Raw genomic sequence first — 24,807 nt, 5'->3', positions numbered from 1 at the left:
TTTGATCCCTCAGAATAAGAGGCTATCCGAGCGCTTCTTTAGCTGTCCTCCCAGCCAAGCCGCTCATCAGGGAATAACTTCGAAGCCCCCCCAGGTATGCCCCCCAAAGCCCCACTATCCTACGGTGGAGGGAAATTATTGTACAACCAACCCTTTGAGAGCTCCTGTGCTCAGAAAGGTTTTTGTCCAGGGCTGCCACAAGAAACAAGAAGAGATTGAATACAGTAATTTAGACAGTCAAACTCCATTTCCTGCCAAAAGACAAACGAAAATACACACAAAAGGCAGCAGTCAGGTGGTGGCTGGGGGCTGGCGCTTGATTATCTTGGACAGATATTTCACTAGAGTATCCTGGCGGCAGCGGCTAAGGTGACACCTTTTCATTTAAGGCACTCGGCTTTGTTATGCTGCAGTTCATCAAGCGGGCGCTTGTGAAAAAATAAGACTCCAATCAGACAGATGAAAAGACCTGGCTGCCAGGATGAGCGTCTGAGCTTACTCCAGAATAGCGAGGGTCAACCGAGGAAACCTTCCATATCACTACCCCGGACACCGTGGCTGGGGTTCAATCCCCACCCAACACCCAGTCAGGTCATCTGCTCCCTTCCCGGGGGGGTCTCCAAAGCAAGTGCTATGACACCAGTGCTATCTTCTGGGAGATACCTGCTACAATCCCATCCAGCTCTGGTGTTTCAGGGTAGCAGACCACCTGGCTGTTCCCAGCAGCAATGGCCTGTAGAAGGCTCCACCTGGCCCTGAAGCTGTACCACAGAATGGAGAGTGGACTCCAACTAGCACACTGCTCTGGGAAGTATCCTCCCTTTGGGGAGGCTGCCCTAGGAGGTGTTGGAGGAGGCTCCCTAGAGGACTCCCCACAAAACGTTGATCCTTGAGAGCAATAATGTTGATGGGCTTCAGCCAGTGGGAGAGAAGAAAAGAAATAAATGGGCAGGTGAGAGGGATCCTGAAGGGCATCCCCTCAAATAAGTTAAGGATTTTTAATATAGATAAAAGCAACACCACAGAGTAGCTCAAGGTGCCTGCATTTCCCAGGTGGGCGAAGGCACCTGACTTAAGTCTTGTGAAGGATAGTCCAGTGGTTAGGGCGTAAGTCTGGGACTCAGGATTCCTGGGTTGAATTGTCTCCTCTACCACAGGCTTCCTATGTGACCATGGGCAAGTCACTTAGTCTCTCTGTGCCTCAGTGCTCATCTGTACAATGGGGATAAATAGCATAGAGGACTTGGCAGGATTAATGCTTTTAAAGATTGGAGGCGCTCAATACGACAGCGATGGGGGTCCTATAAGTACCTGAGATAGAGAGATAAACAATGCACCTGAAACCTGTGGAAATCCATTATGCCCAAACCATCCATTAACCCCCCCCCCACACACACACACACACACTTTTAAAAGTGGACTGGCTATGACCGCCTTCCCCTTTTTACCAGCTGTAAGGGCAAGCAACGGGGGGATGGGGCAGAGAGGAGTGAGTGGGAGGGGGGGTCGGCGGAGGAGAAGAGGCAGCATGGGAGGGGGTCTCGGGGGAAAAGGCAATGCAAGGGCAGGAGGAAGCAGTGTGAAGGTGGGATCTTGGGGAGAAGGGGCTCTGCAGGGAGGGGGGCATGGTTTGGGCTCCTGTGGACCCCCCACATTTTTAGGGTGCTTCTGCCGCTCCTGGCCCAAACACTCACCCTGTGTCGGTTACTATGTTGGGTTATCCGAACATGAGCAATTATAGTCAGACTTGCATGCCTCTTATAGTTTCAATCAGAGAAGAAGAGATTCTTCTTCACTTCCTGTCCTAAACTCCTTAGTAGTAGAGCTGATCTCTCTCTCTCTCTCTCTCTCTCACCCCAGTCCCCATAGGTATATAACTACATTTCATGAAACTTTTTGAAAGTTCAAAGTTGTTTCCCTGTCACACGGTTTAAAAAGCAAACCTTCTTGTGGTGTTTTTTTTTTTTTTTAAATGCATTTTCCCCAAAAAAAACATAGTTATCGAAACAGTCACTGAAATGGTAGGAGCTCCAACCTCCTACCAACCTTCACTATACATGGAAAATGTCAATAATCATTTCAATAAACATTTGGATTTAAAAAATGCCAAAAAATTGTGACGAATGAAACATTTCAAAAAAGCGATGAGGTCGGGGAGGGTAATATCTTTTATTGGACCAATTTATGTTGGTGAAAGGGACAAGCTTTGGGGTACCCAGAGCTCTTCTCCAGCTCTGGGAAAGGGACTCAGCACAAGGGTGTAACCGATCAGGAGTTAACACATTTCCCAAGAGACTGTTCAAGGTGAAGTGGGCAGTTAACGCGCCTACAGTCGTAGGGCAAAGGAGGGTCAGCGGAGTGGGTTACAGATAGTAATCCGTGATGTGATTGCTGAGCATTGTGGGATCAAATGTATTATTCAAACGTAAGCTATTCTTATCTCCTATGTACACAGTGCTGACGGAACAGGGGGATGCTGCAGCGTTACCTGGAGCCATTCATCACCCAAGTGAATAATGCCTGTTTGAAAACCCACTGAGTAGTCATAAAAAATGACCAATTTCCCCTGATTGATGCTGCAGATTAGTAACTACTGCCTTCTGCCCTTAAAAGGGAAGGAACGTGCACGATCTTTCATTCATCCATTTATCTACTGTTCTTCATTCTTCCCTTTCTGAACACTTTACTTGGTGAGTAAGTTTGTGCTGCCAAAAAATCCCTGCTCTTGGTTAGTTTACTCCCCTTTACACACACACACACACACACACACACACACACACACACACACACACCACACTTAGATTTTGTAAGCAATGGCGCCTGGGACTTTGCCTCCAATTCACTCTGCGAGCCAGGCCAGCCCAAGCCTTAGGGCCCTTAGCTGGAGAGACTCAGACCCAGCCTCTTCTGCCCAAGCGAGGAGCATGAAGCTTGGTGCGCTCAGGCCAGCTGAGTCACCCACTCAACAGCTCATTTCGCTGGATGCCAGCGGTCACAGCTGCCGCGCTGGCTCAACAACAAGGCGCTCTGACTGGCTTGAGCAGCCAAGTGCAGCACGCTCCTCCCCGTCTCCTCTGTAATTATGTGTGGGCAGGCTGCAGTCCGTTACTGCCGCGTGCCGGGATGGCTCACTGATCAGTCTCTACAAACTTGGTCGTGGCCGTGAACAACCATGGCATGGGAAAGGAAACGGAAGCAGCAACAAAGCCCGGGGGGGTGGAGAACTCGGATTTTCTGTTAACTGCTTGCTGCCCTATTCAAAAAACATGGGGCCTAGAGTAGCTGTACCCTGCGCTCCAGCTCACGGCAATGTGTCTACAGCATGGGGGGCTATTGCTGTAGGGTTTAGGAATGAACTCTGTTTACTACAGGAGAGCAAAAAAACCAAGACCTATGCTTGACCACATCTCTTAAAAGCCCAACCAGCTCCGCCTAATCTCGGTCAGTCTCACTGTATCATTCCCAGAGCTTCTCACCACCCACCGCGTCGGCCAGCCGAGGCCTTTGGCCAGGCTGGGGACTTCAGTTTCTGATGGCGAGGCAGCCGTGTAGCTCGCCACCCTTCAATTCCCATTGTGCTGACAGGCAAAGCCGCTCTGTGGATACATTTTACACCTGCAACCACGCAGCCATGCTGGCGGATGGCTGACAAGGGCTGTAACTGGGGCAAATCACCAATGGAGAGAAGGCCCTAGAGAGACGTCTATCCCAGACGTCTCTGCAGCCACCTCCACTTATTGAAAGGCTACACTTTCCAGGCTTAGGGGCTGGGTTCTGCCAGCTGTACTGAAGTTGAGGAGTTGGTACCTTTCCCTGGGGCAGCCCACTGAAACCAACAGGGCTGCTTCCAGTTCAAAGTGCTTCTCAACTTACGGGTTCAGAATCTAATAATACTCCGAATAATGCCTTTCATTCGGGGCTCTTGAAGCCCTTTCTCCACTGTACAGATGTAGAGACTGAAGCCCAATAATGCTTTGGCAGCTTTCCCTGCCTGGGTCCCAGAGCAAAGCTGGGAAAGGAACAGAGTCCCAGTCCCCTGCTCCAACCACTAGGCCATGCTCTCCCTCCAACTCTTTGCTCACATTCTCCGATGCAACTTAATCGTTGTTTTCGTCGATGACTCATTATAGGGACCACAGGGATCTAACTGTCCCTTTTATGGCTTATCAACACCACGGACATGATGGGGTCAGTGTTTTGTTTTAGAGCTCCGAACTCCCAGCACAACTGACTCGCTGCAGGAGTATGTCTACAGTTAGCACATACCCCTAGGTGGGGAGGGTTAGCGGCCCAACCAAGTACTCAGCTTCAACCTAAAGGCAGCTCTTTGAAACTGCCCCGCTCCAGAAAATCAAACCCAGATGGACCTCTGGGCTTGGTCCTTCTCCCACTGGAGTCAACGGGAGGGTTGCTTTGGGCTCCAATGGGCAGAAGGAATCCGATTCAGAGAGAGGGCCTGATTCTTATTTATACCAAGGCCTCTTTCTACCAGGAGTAGAGATGGGATTTTTGCCCACTTTCAGGCCCCTTTATGCTGCCAGTGGCCTAAGCATACAGGGAAATCACCCGCAGAAATTAAGTCAGACTAAATTTCTGTGCCATTGAACCAAATGGGGACTCCCCGGCAGAAAGCGGAGTGGGCACCGTGTGACTCAAAGAGGAGGCATTCCAAGTCTGCCATTTGAGTGGGGGGCATTCCACGGGGCTTAGTTTGCAATGAAAGAGGTGCCGGAGCTCAAGCACTTATTTTACATTCATAACCTGCTACAGCAAGCCCAGAGGTGCCGGGCTATGAACTGCCTGCCACGCCGAGAGGTACCAGGCTCCGCAATGCAAGCCCAGGCACAAATGAAGTGCTCACATTCCGACTCTGCCATTCGACTGGGGGGCAATGGAAACACGCTGTGTTTTCCATTCTCCCTTCGCTCAGACTTGAACTTGCCTCTCACTTGCCGGAGCGAATTAAGACGGAAAAACCGAAGCACAGCGCTCTGACTATTACACGCAGCCCCGATGCAGTTCACGCTGTACTGCGGATTTCGGTACAGCATATCAAAGGCTGCAATACACCGCCTGGGCTGAGGCAGATCCCAACAAGTGTAGCCTACACAATCAGTCAACACAAGGATGCTTGGGCTTATTTGCAGAATAAACCCAAGCACCTCGCCCCCACCCCGAATCTTCCCCTGGAATCTAGTAGTATTTAGCTCTCATCTTCAAGCTATTCCCTTATCACTTTTTGGTGCACAGACATTGCAGAACTGGCTCCGCATGGGGAATTGAGGACTTCAGTGGGTTAATGGCCTATGTTCCAGACCCCTAAAAAACAAAAAAATCAAGCCATTTCTTAGCAAATCTCACTGTGCAAATTAGTTTAGACTCTGCCTCAAATTAAGATTTTTGGGGTAAAATTCCACCCATAGGCAGAGGTGCCACCTTAAGGGGTCAGGGTTTCAGTGGTGCATAGGATTTGTGCTGGTCTTCTGGACGGAGGTGGAATTTCATCCCTAATTAATTATTTTGTGGAATAATAACTAAGTAAATAGGCTGATGCCCTCAAAATATCTCAAAGCACCTTACACTAATTCTTTAACAATCACAACCCTCCCGTGAGGTAAGAAAGCATTATACTCCCCAATATACATATGGGGAAACTGAGGCACAAAGAGGTCACATGGTAAGTTAGTAGCAGAGCCTGGCATGGAAGCCAGCAGCTCCAGCTCCTAGTTCTCTGGTCTACTCAGTAGGCCACACTGCCCTGGTACAAAACAGCCACATGAAGTAGCTCAGGTGGTGGAGCTCAGCATGGCTGGTTAAACACGTGACTTACCGCGCTGCTACAGGGAATGTCCTTGACTTTGAGCCAGGCCAGATCTAAGGTCCCCTCTCCCCTGTAGCAGGACTGAAGCCTTTCTTTGATGCGGTCGTTGATCTTTTTCAGGATGAAGATGCACAGAGCAGACTCATCCAAGGACTTCATTTTCCTCTTTTGCCCCTTGGAGAAGACTGTGAAGAGGATATCGTCGTCGGGGCTGGCACCCAAGGACCTGGCCAAGATGGCACCTGCCTTGGATAAATAGGCTGCTTGGAGGAGCCGGTACTCCACCCCATTCTTCTCGCAGCCAATGGGCACCTCGACGTAGGAGTTGAAGGCTGTGTCCTCCTTGCAGAGCCGGACCAGCTTGGAGGTGTAGACCTGCTCCTTGGTGGTGGAGCCAGGCGGGGAGATCATCTCGGGCTGCAGGGTCAGAAAGTAGACGAAGTTGCCGCTGCTGAAGCCGTAAATGTAGTAGATGTCGAAGTCAGGGATGATGGTGAACGTGTCTGAGGGGATCTTGATCATAGAGGCCACGAACTCATCGTGAAAGACATAAGCGAACATCCCGTCTGCCTCGGAGTTCTTGGTGAGCTTCCTGCTGGAGATGGTGGGGAAATACTCCGGCTTGCCGTCCACGGCTGTGGCAATGAACAGCTTGTCATCCATGTTGCTGTAAGAAACAATGACTCCAAAAACAGAGCCACTCTCGTTTACCCCAGAGAGGTAATGCTCCTTCTTATGGAAGGGCTCTCCCAGCTTGAAGAGGTCGTCCAGCCTCAACAGCTTGCAGATCCCCTGGTAAAGGCTCCCACAGGCGATCAACCGGTTCTCCTTGTAGTCTATCAGGAGCATCTTGTTGATATTGTTAGTGAGAGTCAAGGGTTCATTGCAAGTCTGGACTATCCTGGGAGGATAGCACTTTGGGTTATCCTCATCTGGACCAGTCTGGTGGGTCACCAGAACTTTTAGGTCATTGGAGAGTTTGTAGATCCTGTTGACGGCCCCCAAGTAAATGTGCCCAGTTTTTTCATCAACCACCAAGTGGTTAAAAGTCCCCTCTGCCTGCTCTCCAGGGAAAGTGGCAAAGGGCCTCTTTGGATGAGGTGGCTGTTGCCTAGCGAGGGATGACATCATAGTAGATAGGAGCAGGTGGGCAATCAGGCAAGTCCATTTCCACATGGCCGCCGACATGGTTAGAAAGTTTTGTATTCCCAAGGGAGTGAGGATGCGGAGCGGCAAGTGTTTTCAAAGTCCCTTCACGGATTTTGTCCTACAAGCAAAGGGAAAGGAAAACAAAAGCATATTACTATGGAGTATTTCCCACCCCTCCAGCCTTCAAAACCATGCCATCCTCAGAGCACATTTAATTGCTAATCCCCCCTTTCTCATCTCTGCTCTCGCCGTATAAAACCAGCACAAAGGAACCCTCCTGGAAAGAAAAGACTGGCAGAAATCTCGTGCCAGATTAATAACCAGCCACACACACACACCCCATAACACAATAGAGAAATGCACTGGAAGCAAGCATAATGTAAAGGGTTAATGGCCACAGATATGGACTAGTATTTGCATTACGAAGCCCTGGCTTTGACAGGGGTCCCATTGTGCTAGACACTATACAGGCATATCGTTCCTGCCCCTGCATTTACAATCCAAACAGACAAGACAGAATGAAATTATGATCCCCTTTTTACAGATGGGAAACTTGAGTAGAAGAGAGATTCAGTGACTTACCCAAGGAATGGGTGGCAGAGATAGGAATTAAACCCAGATCTTCTGTAGCCAAATTCAGTGCTTTAACCACCCTCTCTCTCTGATAGAGAGTCACCTCTTACCTAGAAGTAACTAATAGAGTCAGTGTCCCTCCCTCCCTCTTCTCCTGGTGCTGTTCCACTTTGTATAAATTAAATATTCATAGGACCAGAGAGGAGAGAGCCAGAAAGACAGACTGACTCTATAGCCTGGTTTTTGGTCCTGACCTAGGACGTGGGACACCTAGGTTTAGGTCCTTGCTCCAAATCAGATAGGGCAGGAACTTTTTTTCTGCATCAGAATGAAACCAAAATTTTGAAACCTTGAAATCTTTCATGAAACAAAACCGTTTTCTGTTCAGCCCCAGTGGGAACCCAAACCTTTCCGTTTCACCCCTTTGAGCTGCAGTTTTTAGTGCAGCCAAAGATGATACATATACTGGCACTCCGTGTCCTTCCAGCCTGTCTACACTATGCACGTAAAGGGGTTTCCCAACACCATTGTCCTACATCACTGCAAACGCTGAATGGTGCTTTAACTGCCTAGGTTTAAAGAGACAGCTGTAAGTTGGCCTAGGTTTTAAACACACAGCTAAGTTCCCCTCTTTACCCAGAGACAGAACCCTGCATTAGCCAGGTTTGAAGACAGCTCCATTGTTACTGGGTTCCCTGGCATAGCTGCATTTGTATGGTAGCCAGGACCTGTGAACCTGCACCTCCTTCTTTTCATAGCTGATTATTTAACAAAAGCCAGTTCAGGTCCTTGGAGTCCTGCAGAGCTCATACAGCCACCGGAGACGGAGCTGGATTTCATTCTGGCTCACGCATCACATGTGGAACTTCCAACTAAGTGCTGAGTGCAAAAGCCTTATTAGAGGCAACCATCAGAGCAGGCTCCAAATCCAAGACAGTCACAAACCACCCACCCCTGAACGTTAGGCTGTTCAAAGCCTGGGTCAGACTGTCACAAAGTGCCCCTTCTCTCTTTATAAGGAGCAGAAGCAAAGCACCTTTGGAACCCATCTCAAAGGGCTAGGCTCTGCCACCCCTACTCATGCGGAGTTGTTCCACTGATATAAATGGTGTTAATTATGAAACAAGGGTGGTGAGAGCTGGTGCCAAGGATTGTAAGTGGCAAGGTGAACACAGCAGGATTTTCAGATCCCAGAGAGTTGAAGGTGCAGCTAAGGCAATTAGAACCACTGGGCTAGATCCACACCTAGTCTGAATCCACTAACATCAATGGCACTACAAAGAGGGGGGAGGGATAGCTCAGTGGTTTGATCATTGGCTCCCTGAACCTAGGGTTGTGAGTGCAATCCTTGAGAGGGCCATTTAGGGATCTGGGACAAAAATCTGTCTGGGGATTGGCCCTGCTTTGAGCAAGGGGCTGGACTAGATGACCTCCTGAGGTCCCTTCCAATCCTAATATTCTACAATTTACATCAGCTGAGGGTCTGGCCTATCTTCTTGTGACTTGGAAGCTGATCAGATCTGACCAGGAAGCCACATGGCAGGAAGAAATCTGGCATCACACAGTCACTTTTCAGAGTATTTACACAATTCGGATCTACGCACAAATCTCACAAAGAACGGTTGCATTTCTCTACACCCCTCCCCCCAGCTTTAATTTCCCAGCTGCTGCATTTGACACATGCTGGGCAGAGGTCATGCTGAGTTTACTTGAGGCATGTTTACTTTGTCCTTCTTTGGCCTTCTGGTCCAACAAATATTTTGAAAATCAAGTTTACGCAACAAAGTTCAAGAGACTCCCTCTCTTTCTCTCATCAGTGAGAAACTGTTCTCTCTGCACCCGGCCAGTCACACAGGGCTGTAAGCAGGGCTTTTAATAATCTTTATTATGATGGATAGAGTGGCGATGGGATGAGTTGTCCCTGTGCAGCGATTCCTCTTCAGCTCCTGTCTCAAGGGTGGACTCTTTCAAAGGAGAAAGCCGGACCCAGTGTTCTGAAATGTCACATGGTGCCCCCAAAAACTAGTTCTGGTCACTTGTGAGTTACGATCTGTGTTTCTAATGGCTGCCTAGCCACCAGGGTGATTGGAGCACTAGAAATACATAAGGAGAAAAGAGTCTTTTAAGAGAAGTTTTTATTACTTTTTCCCACTCTCTCAGCCCTGCAAAGTAAGGAAACAGGTTCTATGGTGGCTCATGGGTCAAGCATCACACTGTTAACCAAGGCCCCAATCCTGCAGTGAGGTCTACCTCTATAGAGCTCATTCTTGGGTCAGAGAGCTATGATCCAAACACAAAGGAAAATTCATCCCATGGTAGCAGCTAGGCAAGCCGACTGAAAACAACTTGGCTACACGGGGTTACGGAGAACACATGCCAGCCTGTAGAATCTTGGGGGCATAAGCCAGAAAGAACCCAGCTTGACGTTCAGATGCCACAAATACTTGTTACAGAGTATAAAGCACTTCAAAATAGCAAGTCTTCACATACAGAGAGAAGTCTGACAAGTGTCTGCCCTGCCAATCACTGAACAAGACACAGCCCCTGGCCCGAGATGTTCATCATCTAAACAGATCGGGCCGGGTGGAAATACACTGGCAGACTGGCCTGGGGGAGGTTCTGCCTTAGAGGTTTGGTTGGTTTCTTTATTGCAGTGCGAGGGGCAGGCAAGGCTTAGCGATTTGAGAGATTCATAAAAGAAAGGAGTGTTGACACGGGTGAACACCTGATGTCCTGAGACAGAGGGAGTGCTAGGCACAGGGACACCATAGCTGAAAGCACTCAGGAGGTATAGGTTCTATTCCCGACTCTGCCACTGAGCTGCTGCGTTACCTTAGGAACATCCCTTCACCTCTCTGTGTCTTATCCCCTTAGAGTGTCTGTCACCCTGTGTATATACAGCATCAGGCACAATGGGGACCCGATCTCTGTTGGAGCCTCTGGGTGCTACAGTCATTGTTTGGGTTTATTAAAAAAAACCAACAAAGTCAGTTTGTCACAGCATAGGGCAGAGACATGGATGCTTGTAATTAGTTATTTACTGAGCAGAGAGTGGGCAGCGTTCCTGCTACATCTTAGAGGAGGCACCAGAGAGAAAGAGTATTGTGTATCTCAAAATGCTTATCACCCCCATCGAGGGATGGTGAAATTACAGCCACTGGGAAGACTGAAACAATACAATGCAGTAAGAATACCCAGCTTGTCACTCCACACGGCCTGAAAGAGACTGATTAGAAAACAAATAAACATGGAAACAAAAGATAAGAAGGGAGCAGAAAATGAGACCTGGCATTCAGGCTTTGATCTATTCCAGTGGTTCTCAAACTGTGGGACCCCAAAGTAGGTCTCGACCCCATTTTAATGGGGTCGCCAGGGCTGGCTTAGACTTGCTAGGGCCTGGGCCTGAAGCCCAAGCCCACCGCCTGGGGCTGAGTCTGAAGCCCGAGGGCTTCAGCCCTGGATGGCGGCGCTCAGGTTACAGGGCCCCTGCCTGGGGCTGAAGCCCTTGGGCTTCAGCTTTGCCCCCCCACCCCACCCCACCCAGGGCAATGGGGCTCGGGCGGGTTCAAGCTTTGGTCCTCCCTTCTGGGGTCATATAGTAATTTTTGTTGCCAGAAGGGGGTCGCGGTGCAATGAAGTTTGAGAACCCCTGCTCTATTTGCTTACCGGGGAAAACAAAAAAGCCCAGAGCCCAAGTCAGCCTTGTGCAGAGATCTACAGTGCAGCCTGCACTTAAGGATTTGACTAAGCGTGAAGGTGTGGCCTGTGGAGACTTCATGTCCCAGCATGCAATGCCCTATCTTGATCCAAGTGGACCATCAAGATAGATTAGTGCATGCTGGGACCTGTAGTCTACATTGAAAAAAAATATGCAAATTACAGGCACTGTATCTCAAGTTACTGGGTGCTCCTCAGCTGAGTCACTGAGATGCAGTATTGAGTGATCACATCTGCGCTGCCTGGGTATCCACACAGCACTGAGCAATCCCCCCAAAGCTGTGTCCCAGCATGCACTGGGCTCAATGGAAAATCTGAGATGAGTTCTCTATGCTTCTTCACCCCCACGGGATTTTGGAGCAAGTGGGGTAGAGGGCAGATTGCCTCTTCCATGGAAAACTCTCCATGGTGCCCCTTGGGCAGCATCCCCTCAGAGGCTGCAGCCAATCCAGTGCAGGGACAGCCAGGGCTGACGAGAGGGGTGGGGATGCCGGTACAAATTACCGGGGCCCGGCAGTCCGGAAGGGGGCCCGGCTTCCCCCCATTGCCCTGTTTAGCCGGTCCACCCTTGCTGGGGGGCCCGAAAAAAATTTTCACCTGGGCCCGAACCCGCTCTCAGCAGCCCTGAGGACAGCTGCCTGGACATACTGCTCTGCTGGCCTGACCTACCTCTGCGTGCCCCACTCACATCAGAGCAAAGGGGACACTGCGAGACCAGCAGCATTAACAGCTCACAGTATTTCCTGGATGACACCACGAGACAGAGCAGCCAGCCCCTCTGCCACACCCCCTACGCCCATATGGTCCTGATCCTGCAGAACCTCCGGGAACTTCATGGGGTGCCAGAGAAGGGAGGAGAGGAAGATATCGCTCTCCCTTTCTGCACCCCAAAGGGGAGCTGCGCCAGAGCAGAGGTTACATTGTACATCAAAATGGCACCTGGGAACCTAGGAATTGCCAGACTGGACCAGACCCAAGGTCCAACTAGTGCAGTGTCTTATCGCCGTCAAAGACCAGGACCCGCTGCTTCGGAGGAAGGTGGATGAACCCCACAGTAGCAGAAGCTGGACAATCTGCCCCCCACATTCAGCCTCATCCTGGTTAGAGGATACCATTAGGCCCTTCCTCAGGAACCTCTAATGGGCGATTCCAAAGACAGGACAGCGTGCAGCCCTCTGGGAAGAGGTCAGCGCATCCCATGGTGATGGCAAAGTTTAGGTGCGGTGGGGCTACATGCAACACACGTGATATTCGAACTACAAACACAAGGATCGCATGGCATGTTAAGCTCATCCTCAAAACAAAGCAAGTTTCAATGGGAAAATTGAAACAAGCTCCTTTTTGTCCAAGGAAGGAGAAGGGTGGATTCGAAAGCAGTGAGTACTCAGCGGGGGCAAGGGGTTGACATGTGAATCAGTGCACAGGGTGGGGGTGAGTGCCAAGCCAAAGCAGGGGGAGAATTCGGGTTTGGATTCGGATTCAGCACCACCAAGGTCACACAAAAGGCTGGACTCACTTCACAAGCTGCGGCAGGGGCTCCGATCTAAAGCAGTCCGTGCTGGAGCCCGACCCTGATTTCCCCTGACCGCTATTGTAAACCCTGCCATGAATCTCTGCCCCGCCACAGCTGGAGCATCCCCCTGGAGTAAACACAGGAGATTAACCATTCCTCCTTTTGTGACACGCACCCGCTTCTGGTATGAACAGGTGGAAAACGGATGAGATCAACGGATCGTGATTATAGTCCCATCCAACCGCAGAGATTGTGAAAGCTCAGCTGTGAGATTTGGACCCCTTGGGGCTGGTCCTCTGCCAGAACAATCACTGATGAGATTCCAGCTGCACCGGGCCAAGACAGACCCCTTTGGGTTCAGGATCAGCTGGGTGCTAAAATCAAAAGACAGGTTTGAATCTAGGATATGAATGAGACACCATCCCCCAACCATAAGAGTTAGGGGGTTTCTCATCCAACAACTCCAGCCCCCCAACTGGTGTCTGATTAGAGAGAGTCAGGTCTCCGGCTGTGACACAGAGCCTGACCAGAGCGATCCGGCGAGTTCTCTCCAAGCCTGTGCCCAGTTCTGCTAGGAGATGCCTGCCGTATGGGTTTAGCAGTTAATGAAGCCCAGCACTAATCTGGCAGTGCATTCCAACTGTTTACTTTTGCTCCACTCATGCACAGCTATTCATTTCCCGGGACACGGGAGGCCGGACACGTCTGCTGACTAGGCAGGCTCCCAGCAACAGAGTCGCTGTGAAGCAATTCAGCACCAAGTACAGCTACACAATCCCTTTAATCTCAGCTAAACATTTTCCTGGCTTCTTTTAATAAACCCTGATTACCATGGACAGAGGCTTTTCTTTGGAAACTTGCATAGAGCGAGAACTCAGACAAGGACATTGTCAACAACACCCCAACAAAGACTGGCTTCTAACTTCAGCTAAATCCTTCCTCCCTGAACTTGCAGTCTGTTTGTTGCCTGATGGAAACTGAAGGCAGTTCTCTCTTTGAGGGGATCCCACTTTACAGCATCTTTTCTCTTGAGCCTGTGGCAAAAAACACATCCCAGCAAAACCGGCAGCTTGTCCTAAATAGAGAGCTTAGCTTCTGCAGTAGGTTACTCCCGAGGCATTTAAAGCACCGTGATGTTCATGGATCTCAAAGAAGGTTTTTAACTGTCAAAAGGGTTCTTGGATGGTGCCCATCACCTCAGTATCTGAGCCCACTCCAGAGGTCATCATTGAGTGTGCTTCTTTCCTTCTCCAAAGGGGGAAAGTTGTATGCAGACTTTATTTGTATTTTTCCATTTGTGAATGACGCGCTCTGGGTTTCAATCAGCGAAGGCAGGTCAAAGCGGTGCACTTCATGCTTGGAAGGGAAAGCTGTCAGGTTTGGAGTGGTCCTGCGACCCTCAGGGAATGTGCTCCCCAAAGACTACAGCAAAAAAAAAATACAATACCTATGGAGTCCTAGCAGTACGAATGGAAACTGTGGTGACCAGAGAAGGATGGTCTAGTGCAGCAGTTCTCAACGCGTGGGCCATGTTAGCACACAGCTGTGTGCTAAAGGCCGCAGGGCCCATGTGGCTGGGGTCCGGGGCTGCCCTGCCACGGCAGGGTCCGGGGCCGCCTGGGCTGCCCTTCCCTTCTCTGCCCCGCGCGGCAGGGGCCAGGGCACCGGGGCTGTGCTGCCTTGCCACACAGAAGGGTCCAGGGCTGCCCTGCTGCCCAGCCCTGCAGTGCGGTCTGCTCCTGGCCCCACTCTGTGGAGGGGTCTCTGGGCGAGGGCAGGCGCTGGGCATAGGGGTCTGAGAGGAGGCTTGGGGGGGCCGCAGGGGTTCTCAACCTGCAGCCCAAATAACACATTGTGGGCTGCATGTGTGGCCCACAATGATAAATAGGTTGAGAACCACTGATCTAGTGCTTCAGGCACTAACCCACAACTGGAAGACCTAGGTTCAATTCCTTGCTCTGCTACATACTTCCTCTATGACCTTGGGCAAGTCATTCTGACTGTACCTCACTTCCCTAGCTCACAGGGGTGTTGTGAGAATAAATGCATTGAAGACTGTCAGAAGCTCAGATATCACACTAATGTGGGCCCCAGAGGTACCGAAGATAGAATAGACTTGCACCACCAAAGTAGGTTGTTAGCTCAAACCCTGCCTGGGTTGGTGGTGACTAAAACGTTGACTATCTTGGTGGCTTGTTCTCGGTACCTTTTGGGAAACAAGTTCAGTTGCAGAGATGAGTGGCAGCATGGTGGTTAAAGGACACAACCGCAAGCTGGATTCTACTCCAGGCTCTGCCACCGACACACTATGAGCCATTGGGCAAGTCACCTCCCATCTCTGGATCTCCCTTCCATGAAATGGCGAGATAGTTGTCTGCAGTGAGGATCTCTAAGAACCGTGTAGCCACTAATCAGTGACGCCTCACAACAGCCTTATGAGGTACTGCACATAAGAACATAAGAATGGCCATACTGTGTCAGACCAAAGGTCCTTCCAGTCCAATATCCTGTCTGCCAACAGTGGCCAATGCCAGGTGCCAGAGGAAGTGAACCTAACAGGCAATGATCAAGTGATCTCTCTCCTGCCATCCATCTTCACCCTCTGACAAACAGAGGCTAGGGACACCATTCCTTACCCATCCTGGCTAATAGTCATTAATGGACGTAACCGCCATGAATTTATCTAGTTCTCTTTTAAACCCTATTATAGTCCTAGCCTTCACAACCTCCTCAGGCAAGGAGAGTCAACCTGTGGAACTCTTAGAGAGCCGCACTGGGAAGGTAGGGAGGAGAGAGATTAATAGGTGTATTATGGTCATGCCTAAGGTCCCAGATCAAGATGGGGGCCTTGTACAAAGTAACAGATCATCACAATCCCTGCCCCAAAGAAATGACAGTCGAAGGGCCTGTCTATATGAACAGTTAGTCTGCAGCAAGCTGACATGCAAATCTCTCTTGCACCATCCCTGCCGTGCACCTAACTGTCCTTGTTGACCCTGCTGCCACGCACTAAAAATTCTCTAGAGGACTTTGATCTACACCACTTTGAAACAGGAGTAGCTCAAAGCGTGCTAGGGAATGTTTAGTGCATGGCAGAAGGGCCCACACAGACAGTTAGTACACAACAGGCTTTCACAGGATTTCCGTCCCAGCCAAAGCAGTTCAGATAAGCATCCAAACCGAGCACCTTAGCCTTTCGGAGCACGGAACAGCACTTCCTAGACACCACTGCTCTCCCAGCAATGGCAAGGAAGCCGAACGTGAGGCTCTGACTCAGAAAACCTACCGCCTCTCCATGACTCAGCAAGCAGCTCTTTTCATGCTGGCTCGGGCTGGTAGACAAGGTTGCCGTTGCAGTCTAGTGCCAGTGGGCGGATGTTTTCCCCCTTTGTAATTTTAGTAAGATCAGGAAGTCACAAGTCTCTAGCAGACGTCTATACTCATGTAATCGGCGAGTGAGCCAAACCCCGTAACACACAAACCAGATTTCAGCTGCCTGCCTGAAATCCTGGCAGAGAGAAACCAAGTAAGTAAGTCCATAACCACAGAGACTTTGTGGTCATCAGCTATTCCACTCCATGCAGCTACAAGGGGAACTCAAATCATACATTCAATGAAACAAGTCCCTACTGCCTGAGCTATCGGAGAAACCCCACGGGCTGTGGTAGCCTTGGGCCTTACATCTAGAGTGGGGAAAACTGCATGCAAAAAAATCAGGGAAGCCTTCCTTGTCTTCCAGATCTGGGGTTTCACTGCAGATTCAGAAAACAGAGAAGGCGAGGCCAGAGAATTCTGGCCCAGCTCAGAACTGAATATGCATTTGGGGACCTCCCAGTCTAATCCCATTTTGTTCACGAAACCGCCTCCCCACTCAGCACCACTGACAGCCTCTGCTCAGGGGATGCCTGCTCCCTGATTACCCCTGACATTTAATGGAGCTAGTGATGGAGATGCATTGGCAGAGGCAAAAGATTGCAGGATAGGAGCAGCACTGAGGAACATTGATAAAGCTGAGTTTAGGGCCAAGGACTGGTATAATCAGAGGCACTAGCAGAGCAAGGAAGAGGGGATTAACTCAGCACTGGAATAGCAGGCAGGGTGGAAGGTCACCCACAGCACAACCAGCCAATCTATTTTTACCACTGTAGAGTATAAAGAGGCTCCAACTGAAATCAGGATCCCATTAGGGCACAGACTGTTTCTCATTATATATATCCACCCATACAGTTCTTAACACCAAGAACTTACTGTGTTAAATAGACAAAAACAGACAATAGGTGGGAGAAAGGATGCATTATTATCCCCATTTTACAGATGGGAACTGAGGCAGAGAGACTAAGCGACTTGACCAAGGTAACACAGGGAAGTCTGTGGCAGAGGTGAGAAACTGAACCCACATCTCCTGGGTCCTAGTCCAGTGCATTAACTACCAGACCAAAGCCCGACTTAGTCTAGAGAGGGTTTCCAATGATCTCTGAAGCATCAGTTATGGGGCACGGTGATCTGACAGGACCAATGGCCTGATCTGATACCGCAGATTCACTGGCCCCATGTTTCTATATGAGGCAAAAGAGTCGTGGAGGAAAGAGTGCTGTGTTATAAAGAAGGGGTAGTTGAACCATCCCAAGTCTTCACACAGAACTTGAACTCAGCATACAAAGATTGCCATTAAAAAGTCAAAATTCTCTTCTAAACGTGGTAAGGTGACCAGATGTCCCGTTTTTATAGGGACAGTCCTGTTTTTTGGGACTTTTTTCTTATATAGGCACCTATTACCCCCATCCTCTGTCCCGTTTTTTCCACAGTCGCTGTTTAGTCACCCTAAATGTAGGGAAATGCCAAGGACATCTCAGAAAACACTTGGTGGTAACCATAGGTGCTGGAACGAGGGGTGGGGGAGGTGCTGCTGCACCCCCTTGACTTGAAGTGGTTTCCATTATATTCAGGGTTTACGGTTTGGTTCAATGGCTCTCAGCACCCCCACTATACACATTGTTCCAGCACCCCTGGTGGTAACTACTGGTAAATGCTGACTTTTTAAATGGTAGCCACTACGTCTGAGATTAGAAAAAGTTTAGCATCTCCTTGTGCTTGCTTTATTTTCACAGAATTGCCTAGTTCTGACCAGGATTGGGACCCAGAATGCAAAAATGTTGCCGGATACACTGGTGTGTGATATTTCCATCATCACTGGACGCACCATACATTTCGTGGTAAGTCGCATCCTATTATTTTTGTCACCCTGCTTTCTGTGCCCCAATCCACTTGTTCGTCTCATCCACCTGCCACAGGTTGTCATTTAGACTGTAAACTCTTTGGAGAAGGGACTGTCATTTTCTGTGTTTGTACAGCCCCTAGCGCAACGGAGCTCTGACCTGACTGGGGTCAAGGCATTATTACAGATTAAACGTTAAATGAAAGGTTGTTCCAAACTCCAGTCCAATTTTGCAGCTGTAATAGAACTGCGCAGGAATGAACGAAATTATGGCTCAGGAAAGATATACTAAAAAAAAAAAAAATAGCATCATGGCATTAAACAAAATAGTTCTTGCCAAATTATAGCAAAGTTGGCGCTCATCTGAGGCCTTGGGATAAAATCCCAGAGAGCAGGACATCAGAGGCCAAAGCAAACAAGAGATGGCACGTTTCGAGGAATTTTCCTCAGGGCATGTTTGATAAAAACCTCTCCTCAGATTTTCCCTTCAGTTGGGTTTTGTCACAATTAACCTCAAAGGCAATGCAGCTGTCACCCAAGACGCAGGAGAAATGAGGTGAGTAAAGTGTAATGGAGAGCGCTGTACTTGTGCTGGCAGAGGCTTCCTGCTAGGAAGCAATTCTGAGCCAGGCAGTGGCAAGGGTGATTGACTCTAAGTGGTCTTCGGATAGCCATAATAAAGCCTATTTGGGCAGCTCAGATAAGTAGGGACTCAACTGTTTTACTCTGTTCACAGGTATTTAGGGGGAGAAGGTGGATGTGGCTTGATACGTTTAATGCCCAACACTACACTATCGTTACCCCATTTCACAGAAGGAAGGGAGGATGGAAGGCAGAGGTTGTAGTAACCAGCCCCAGGACACGGCCGGTGGAGCAGCTGGGTTCCCCCCAAACAGGTGGCGACAATCTCATTGAAAGTTCCCTTCTCTGACAAACCATTAAGTCATCAAACCAAAGGTAAAGAACAAACCCAGCTGCAGCACAGAGTTTGAATGCCAATGGGGAGTTATTCTTACTGGCCTGGACAGCGCTTACACCGAGGTTACAGACCCCAGGTCCTATGTTCTGGTCTCGGGATACTAATGGAATAGACATCAGGGATGTAGGTAGGATTAAATATGGACAAGAGACAAATACTGATACAGACAAGCTTATGAGAGAGATTACAGATCGATACTGTGTGTGATCAATTTACATATTATGTGCACACATACTGATTATTCCCCCTTGTAAATAATTATATTTATTCCACTCTATATGCATCCAAAGAAGTGGGCTGTAGTCCACGAAAGCTTATGCTCTAATAAATTTGTTAGTCTCTAAGGTGCCACAAGCACTCCTGTTCTTCTTTTTGTGGATACAGACTAACACGGCTGCTACTCTGAAACCTGATTATTTACAGTATAATAGAGAACCTATCTATATATGTTTCTGCACAGATCAATACAATTCATGCAAACACTGTGTGATGCAGGAAGTTTCTGGCATGTCATAAGAGGCTCAAGTAGCAATGCTTATATTTAAGGCTGCCTAACATTTTCCATTATTAGACCCTGTTTTCAGTTGTGCATAACTTCGCCAAATTTTAACCATTCAGGCTGAAAATTTCCATGTTGTGAGCTACCTCCGGAGCTGAATTTCTGGCGGGAAAGCTTTACTAAAAACAATTCAGCCATTTCAGAGGACAAAATTAGAGGAAAATGCATCAGTTGTAAGATTTTTTTAAAAAAAACGTTTCTATGAGAAACTCTAGCACCTCCATGCTTTGGATCAAGGACCAACATTTGGCAGGGGGTCACCCTGGTATCAGACATGTGCCTTTTGCCCTCCCTGTGAAAGTCTGTCCAATTTGGCCAAGTTACTGTTTGCATACACTCAGTAGAAACTTGTTAGAGTATGGCAGATAAATTCTTTGAAGAATTCATCTGCACTGAGCATGCTCTATCCCCTCACAGCTCCTATATGTTGACTGGACTGTATGTGCACCATCTCTAACAGAGCAAGGGTTTCAGGGACGGAGCAGGACTTTCCCTACAATTGCTCTTCCCAACAGCCAGGGACCATTGTGGCACTCACAGTCTCTCCTCCGCTCTCGACGTGCCCCCTGCTGGTGCCCAGACCACAGCATGGAGAAGGTTAATTAGCCAGATTGGAATACCGAGGGATGAGAGGGTGGGGGAGTTTTCAGTTAGCTTTTCTAAGGACTTGGGAAACTACATATAAAACAATACAGTAAGAGAAAGTTAAAAGAGGGGGAGGGGGATGTGATCATGGAGTTTAAGACTATACCATAATCCATGCACACATACAACACAGCTGAATGAAAGTTGCACAGACAATCTTAACCCTGGTATATCCTAACCTTTCTTTGAGTGTTTGATGTTGGAACGTGAATATACAGACGGACACACACACAGTTATATATATCCTGTATGCATAGGACACCCTCCCCAACCTGGTTTTTAAGGACAATACCCTGTCCTCCTTCAAACCTCTATTCAAGACCAATTTTTCCTGCGATGCCTACAAGAAATTGCCAACTGATAATAGCCAAAAACAGGACAAGACGGTGTGGAAGCAGAGAAAGAACTGACAGGAAGGGGATGCAATGCATGACAGTTCGTTAGCAAGAGTCAGGCTAACTGTAACCCTAATAACGCGAGATTTGTAGAAGCGAGGATTGTGTGAGGCAAGTGGGAAAGAACTGTGTGAGAAGTTGTTGCGACCTTGTGTAGATAATGTGTAGAAAATGTTGTATGTAGACTAGAGTCAAAACAAGTGAGAAAAGTAAGATATCAAGATGGCCTACGTATAAACAAAATGCAGCTGTTGCTTATTATTGTCTGTAATGAAAGGTATAAAGGTTTGCTGTAATTGTTTACCTGGAGAGAGACCTGTTTAGCTCTCTCCCTCTACGCAATTGTTAGAGAAAATAAAAGTATCTGACTTGCTGTACCCAAACAAAGAGTGAGAACTCTGTTATTCTCTGACAACGGGATGGCTGATATTGGGGGAGGAAGGGAGTTATTAGATTTTGAAATATATAAATGATTTGGAAGCCTCAGGTTATGCGGAGCTAGTCTACGTGTGTGTGTTACTGTTAGCCTGGCTCCCCATTGTTGGTTATACCTTCTTGTTGCATTTTGTGTTGAATTAGGCTCTTGTCTCTTCCTAAGTGTTTGTGCAGCACCCGGCACAATGGGGCCCTGAGCCTGATGGACATTTGGACTCTACCCCGGTTAAAATAATACATTTGTGTGTGTTACAGTATCAGCTGGGGCCTCCAGGGGTTAACGCCTCCTTGCTAAGCACCGTACAAACAGATAGTGAGAGACAGCCTTTGCCTCCCAGATCTTACAATCTAAAAGGGACAAAGAGGGAAAAGTGACTTGTCCAGAGTTCTACGGCAGGGTGTGGCCCAGTGGGGAGCAGCATACTGATTGCCAGGCAAGTGCCCCATCCACGAGACTACTCTCCCAGTTGTGCATTATATACGCCACTCTCTCACCACAGATCTCCCGCCTACGCAGTGCCACATATTATAATCTCCTTCCTGCACGTTTTATAAACATGCTCATTCCGATGGCTCCCGGGGTTATAAATTCACATAAAAAAACCCACCCACCCCATAACTACTTTGCCAATGCCAGCAGAATAGGCACATTACACACTCGAGCTCCATTGTTGAGAACACTTTAAATAGTTCAGTGGTCATTGCATTCAATTTAGAGTCTGAATAGATGCTTCCAAGGCATCCTGAAGTGATAAGGTGCCGAGAGGCCTGGGGCTCGCGCTGCAGCTCCACCTGGGGTCGCCTCGTCCGACTGTTCTGCCACTAAAGCTTTCTTGGATTTAAATGTGCCCTTCCGCACACAAGCAAACATTTAAATGAGCCGCTGTCGGGACTGCCTCACAATGCCACACTCCAGGCAGCTTGTTGCGCTGCAAAGCACATCTGTAGAGAGTGGATTCTCCCTCCTTTCATAAATACCCTCTGCGGTTAGATCCTCAGACATCAATAGGAGCTGCAGGTGCTCAGAGCGTCTCAGAATCTGGCCCTTTGTTTGCACATACAGTCGTTTGCTGCTATCAACAATCATTCTAGAGCAGCCACAACGAGGACGAGGTAATTGCTTAGCTGCTCACAGGATTAGCTTTGCTAAGGAGACGGGTATAACACAGACCAACCCAAACCAGGACCACTAATCCAAGCCCCTTCAGATTTCAAGTGAAAGGGAGGGTTCTGGGCTTGAATCTCAGGATCCAAGATAATTCATTAGTTCAGATCTGGGCCAGCGGCACCAGAACAAAGTTGCTTATTTTCCGGTTCTGGTTCAGGTGCAACCAAAATGTCACCACCGAACACAAGCCTGATCCAGATCCAAACACCATCTGGTTTACCCACAGCCTGAAGGGCAGCTGTGCGTGAAGTGCAGGATATTTGGAAGTGGGGCGGGGGGGGGGGATGTTAGAATTGTGTCTGTTCATCCACAGAATCAGGGGTGCAGGAACAATGTGTATAGTGCGGGGTGCGGAGAGCCATTGAACCAAACTGCAAATCCTGTATATGATGGAAACCACTTCAAGCCAGAGGGTGCGGCACCTATGCATAGAATCCTCGAAATTAGAGGTGGGATGCTAGATACCATGGTGATGGGCACATTAGACAGGTCATCAGAGGGATGTACAGAAAGAAAACTACTAAGTCATCTATTCCATGTGCACCATTGTTCCTCGCAGTATATTTAGTGCAGAATTACTCTTTGCTGCGTCCCATCACTTTGATCTCTCACTTTCCCCCTTTTTCGCAAAGTGGGGATAGCAGACACTTCACCTACCTCACGGGAGTGTGGGATTCTGAAAGGGGCTTGCTTTGCAGACAGTGCTGAGCGCCCGCCCACCCGCCCTCTGCAAATCAGGCTGAAAGGGGTCTCCCGTTAGGTCCCCAAAATGATTAGTTGCTTTTGAAAATCTTGGGCGCTAGCTCTTGCAGGGCAGGGTTTGCCAATGGAAGCCATGTTGGTGAACGCTGGTGACAGGACCAGTTCAAAGGGTAGCAGAGGGGAGAGAGCGCGTGCAAGTTTAGTTGGTGCACCAGCGCCTTTTAGTCCCCATATTCGCCGGGTGTGTGCATGTTAACACAAGGGGGTTGTGTTTGTACGGCACCTTGCGCAATCCCGACTGGCGCCTTTGAGCCATGCCACCACGCAACTAATGAACGGGCAAAGGCCAGGGCACTGGGTTTGTCTCCACAAAACAGCTGGGGGGGGGGCAATTCCCAGCGTGGGTAGATAGACACATGTTAGCTCTGCTTCAGCGAGAGCCTAAGAATACAGCGTGGCCAGGGCGGCATGAACTAACCACCCCAGTACAATTCTGCCTGACCCCCTCTGTACATACTCGGGCAGCTACCCCATGCTCTACCACAGCCGTGCTGCTGGTTTTCGGCACTAGCTCGAGCAGAGATAGTGCCTATCTGTCTACCTGTGCTGGGAATTACACCTCCCAGTGGCTGCCCAGCTGTCCCAGAGCACCAGTGCAAGGGGGGGGGGGAAAGAGTAGCTTGACTGATGTTAACCCTTTGTTCCCTGGAGAGCTGGTTCAGGGTAAGGGTTATAAACTGGCTGCTTGGGGCTTTCCGAAAGGTCGGAGACAGGGCCATAAAGCTGGGTTGAACTCCAGGCTAAAGTTGCTTGTTACAGGCCTTCTCCTCAGAGATAAATCCCCTGCTGACTGCCTCCGTCCTGGCTTTCTGCTCACTTATCCCCCAACCATCTTGCAAGAGCTGGTACGCAGCCTGAATCCAGGGGAATTTCTTTACATAAAAATAAAAAACCGTTTCTCTGTAATCCTGGAAGTCCAAATGCAGCAAAGTGGATGGCACAGTGTTTGGGAGAATGTGAGGGATCCTTGTCAATCCCCTCCAGAAGTATCTACGCTACAAAAGGCATATTAGGAACCCAAGAATAAGGAATTGACTTCTAAAAAAGACAACAAGCTCTGAGCACAGAGCAACACGTCTTACAGTTTCAAATATGCTCTCTCAACCCCGAGCTCCTGAGTGGGGGGATTTTTCCATGCTTAAGAACATGCAGTTGTTGCAATAACCTTCTGCGTTAGCCACAGCAACGGCCAGACCCTGGGAAGAGGCTAATTATGGGTGGCATAGTAAGACATCCAATAAGACTGCACAGGAGAGAACAAGACAGCCGCACACAAAGCAGGGTCTGCAGACTTTTTGTCTATTGTAATACGGAACCTTTTGAGCAACTCAGATTACAAAAGAAATGGGGGGAGGCAGGGGCAGTTTGGAAAAGCTTTTTATTCCAGCTTTAAATTACATTCGTTTCTAAGGAACTTCTTCCTTGTGGGCCAGGATTGCTTGCTGGACCCCCCCGTGCAAGTGAAAAAGCGGGTGGGACATACCCTCTTGCACGCCAGCTCACGGGACTCACCCATGTAGCAGCATGGAGTCGGGGAGAGAGCAACCTCTGGCCTCATCTACACTTAAAACGTAGGTCAATATAGTTACTGCGCTCAGGAGACTGAAAAACCCACCCCGCGAGTGGCTATGCTCCCTAACCCCTGGCATAGACTCGGCTAGGTTGAGGGAAGAATTCGTCCCTCGGCCTAGCTATAGTCGCTTGGAGAGGTGGGATTACTACAGAAAAAACCCGTCCATTGCTGTAGTCTGTGTCGACACCACGGGGTTACAGCTGTAGCTGGTGCACCATGGGGCGGCTACTAACACTCAGGTGGGAGGGGAGTGCGTGGGATCTTGGCTAAACCCATCCAAAGCACAAGCCAGCTAGGGCAGGG

General features: G+C 49.0%; 1 protein-coding gene across 1 annotated transcript in view; it reads right to left on the bottom strand.

Moving 5' to 3' along the window:
* Window positions 1–24,807, bottom strand: part of PLXNA4 (plexin A4) — a gene marked incomplete in the record, with an annotated part of 626,278 nt that overhangs the window by 583,698 nt on the left and 17,773 nt on the right. The window contains 1 exon segment of the mRNA XM_034764290.1: window positions 5,831–7,088. Within this exon segment, the coding sequence (XP_034620181.1) occupies window positions 5,831–7,009 (1,179 nt within the window).

This window comes from Trachemys scripta, chromosome 1 (genome assembly GCF_013100865.1).
Source record: "Trachemys scripta elegans isolate TJP31775 chromosome 1, CAS_Tse_1.0, whole genome shotgun sequence".
Taxonomy (NCBI): Eukaryota; Metazoa; Chordata; order Testudines; family Emydidae; genus Trachemys; species Trachemys scripta.
The sequence above is the reverse complement of the archived record's forward strand: the minus strand, read 5'-3'. Positions and strand labels throughout refer to the sequence as shown.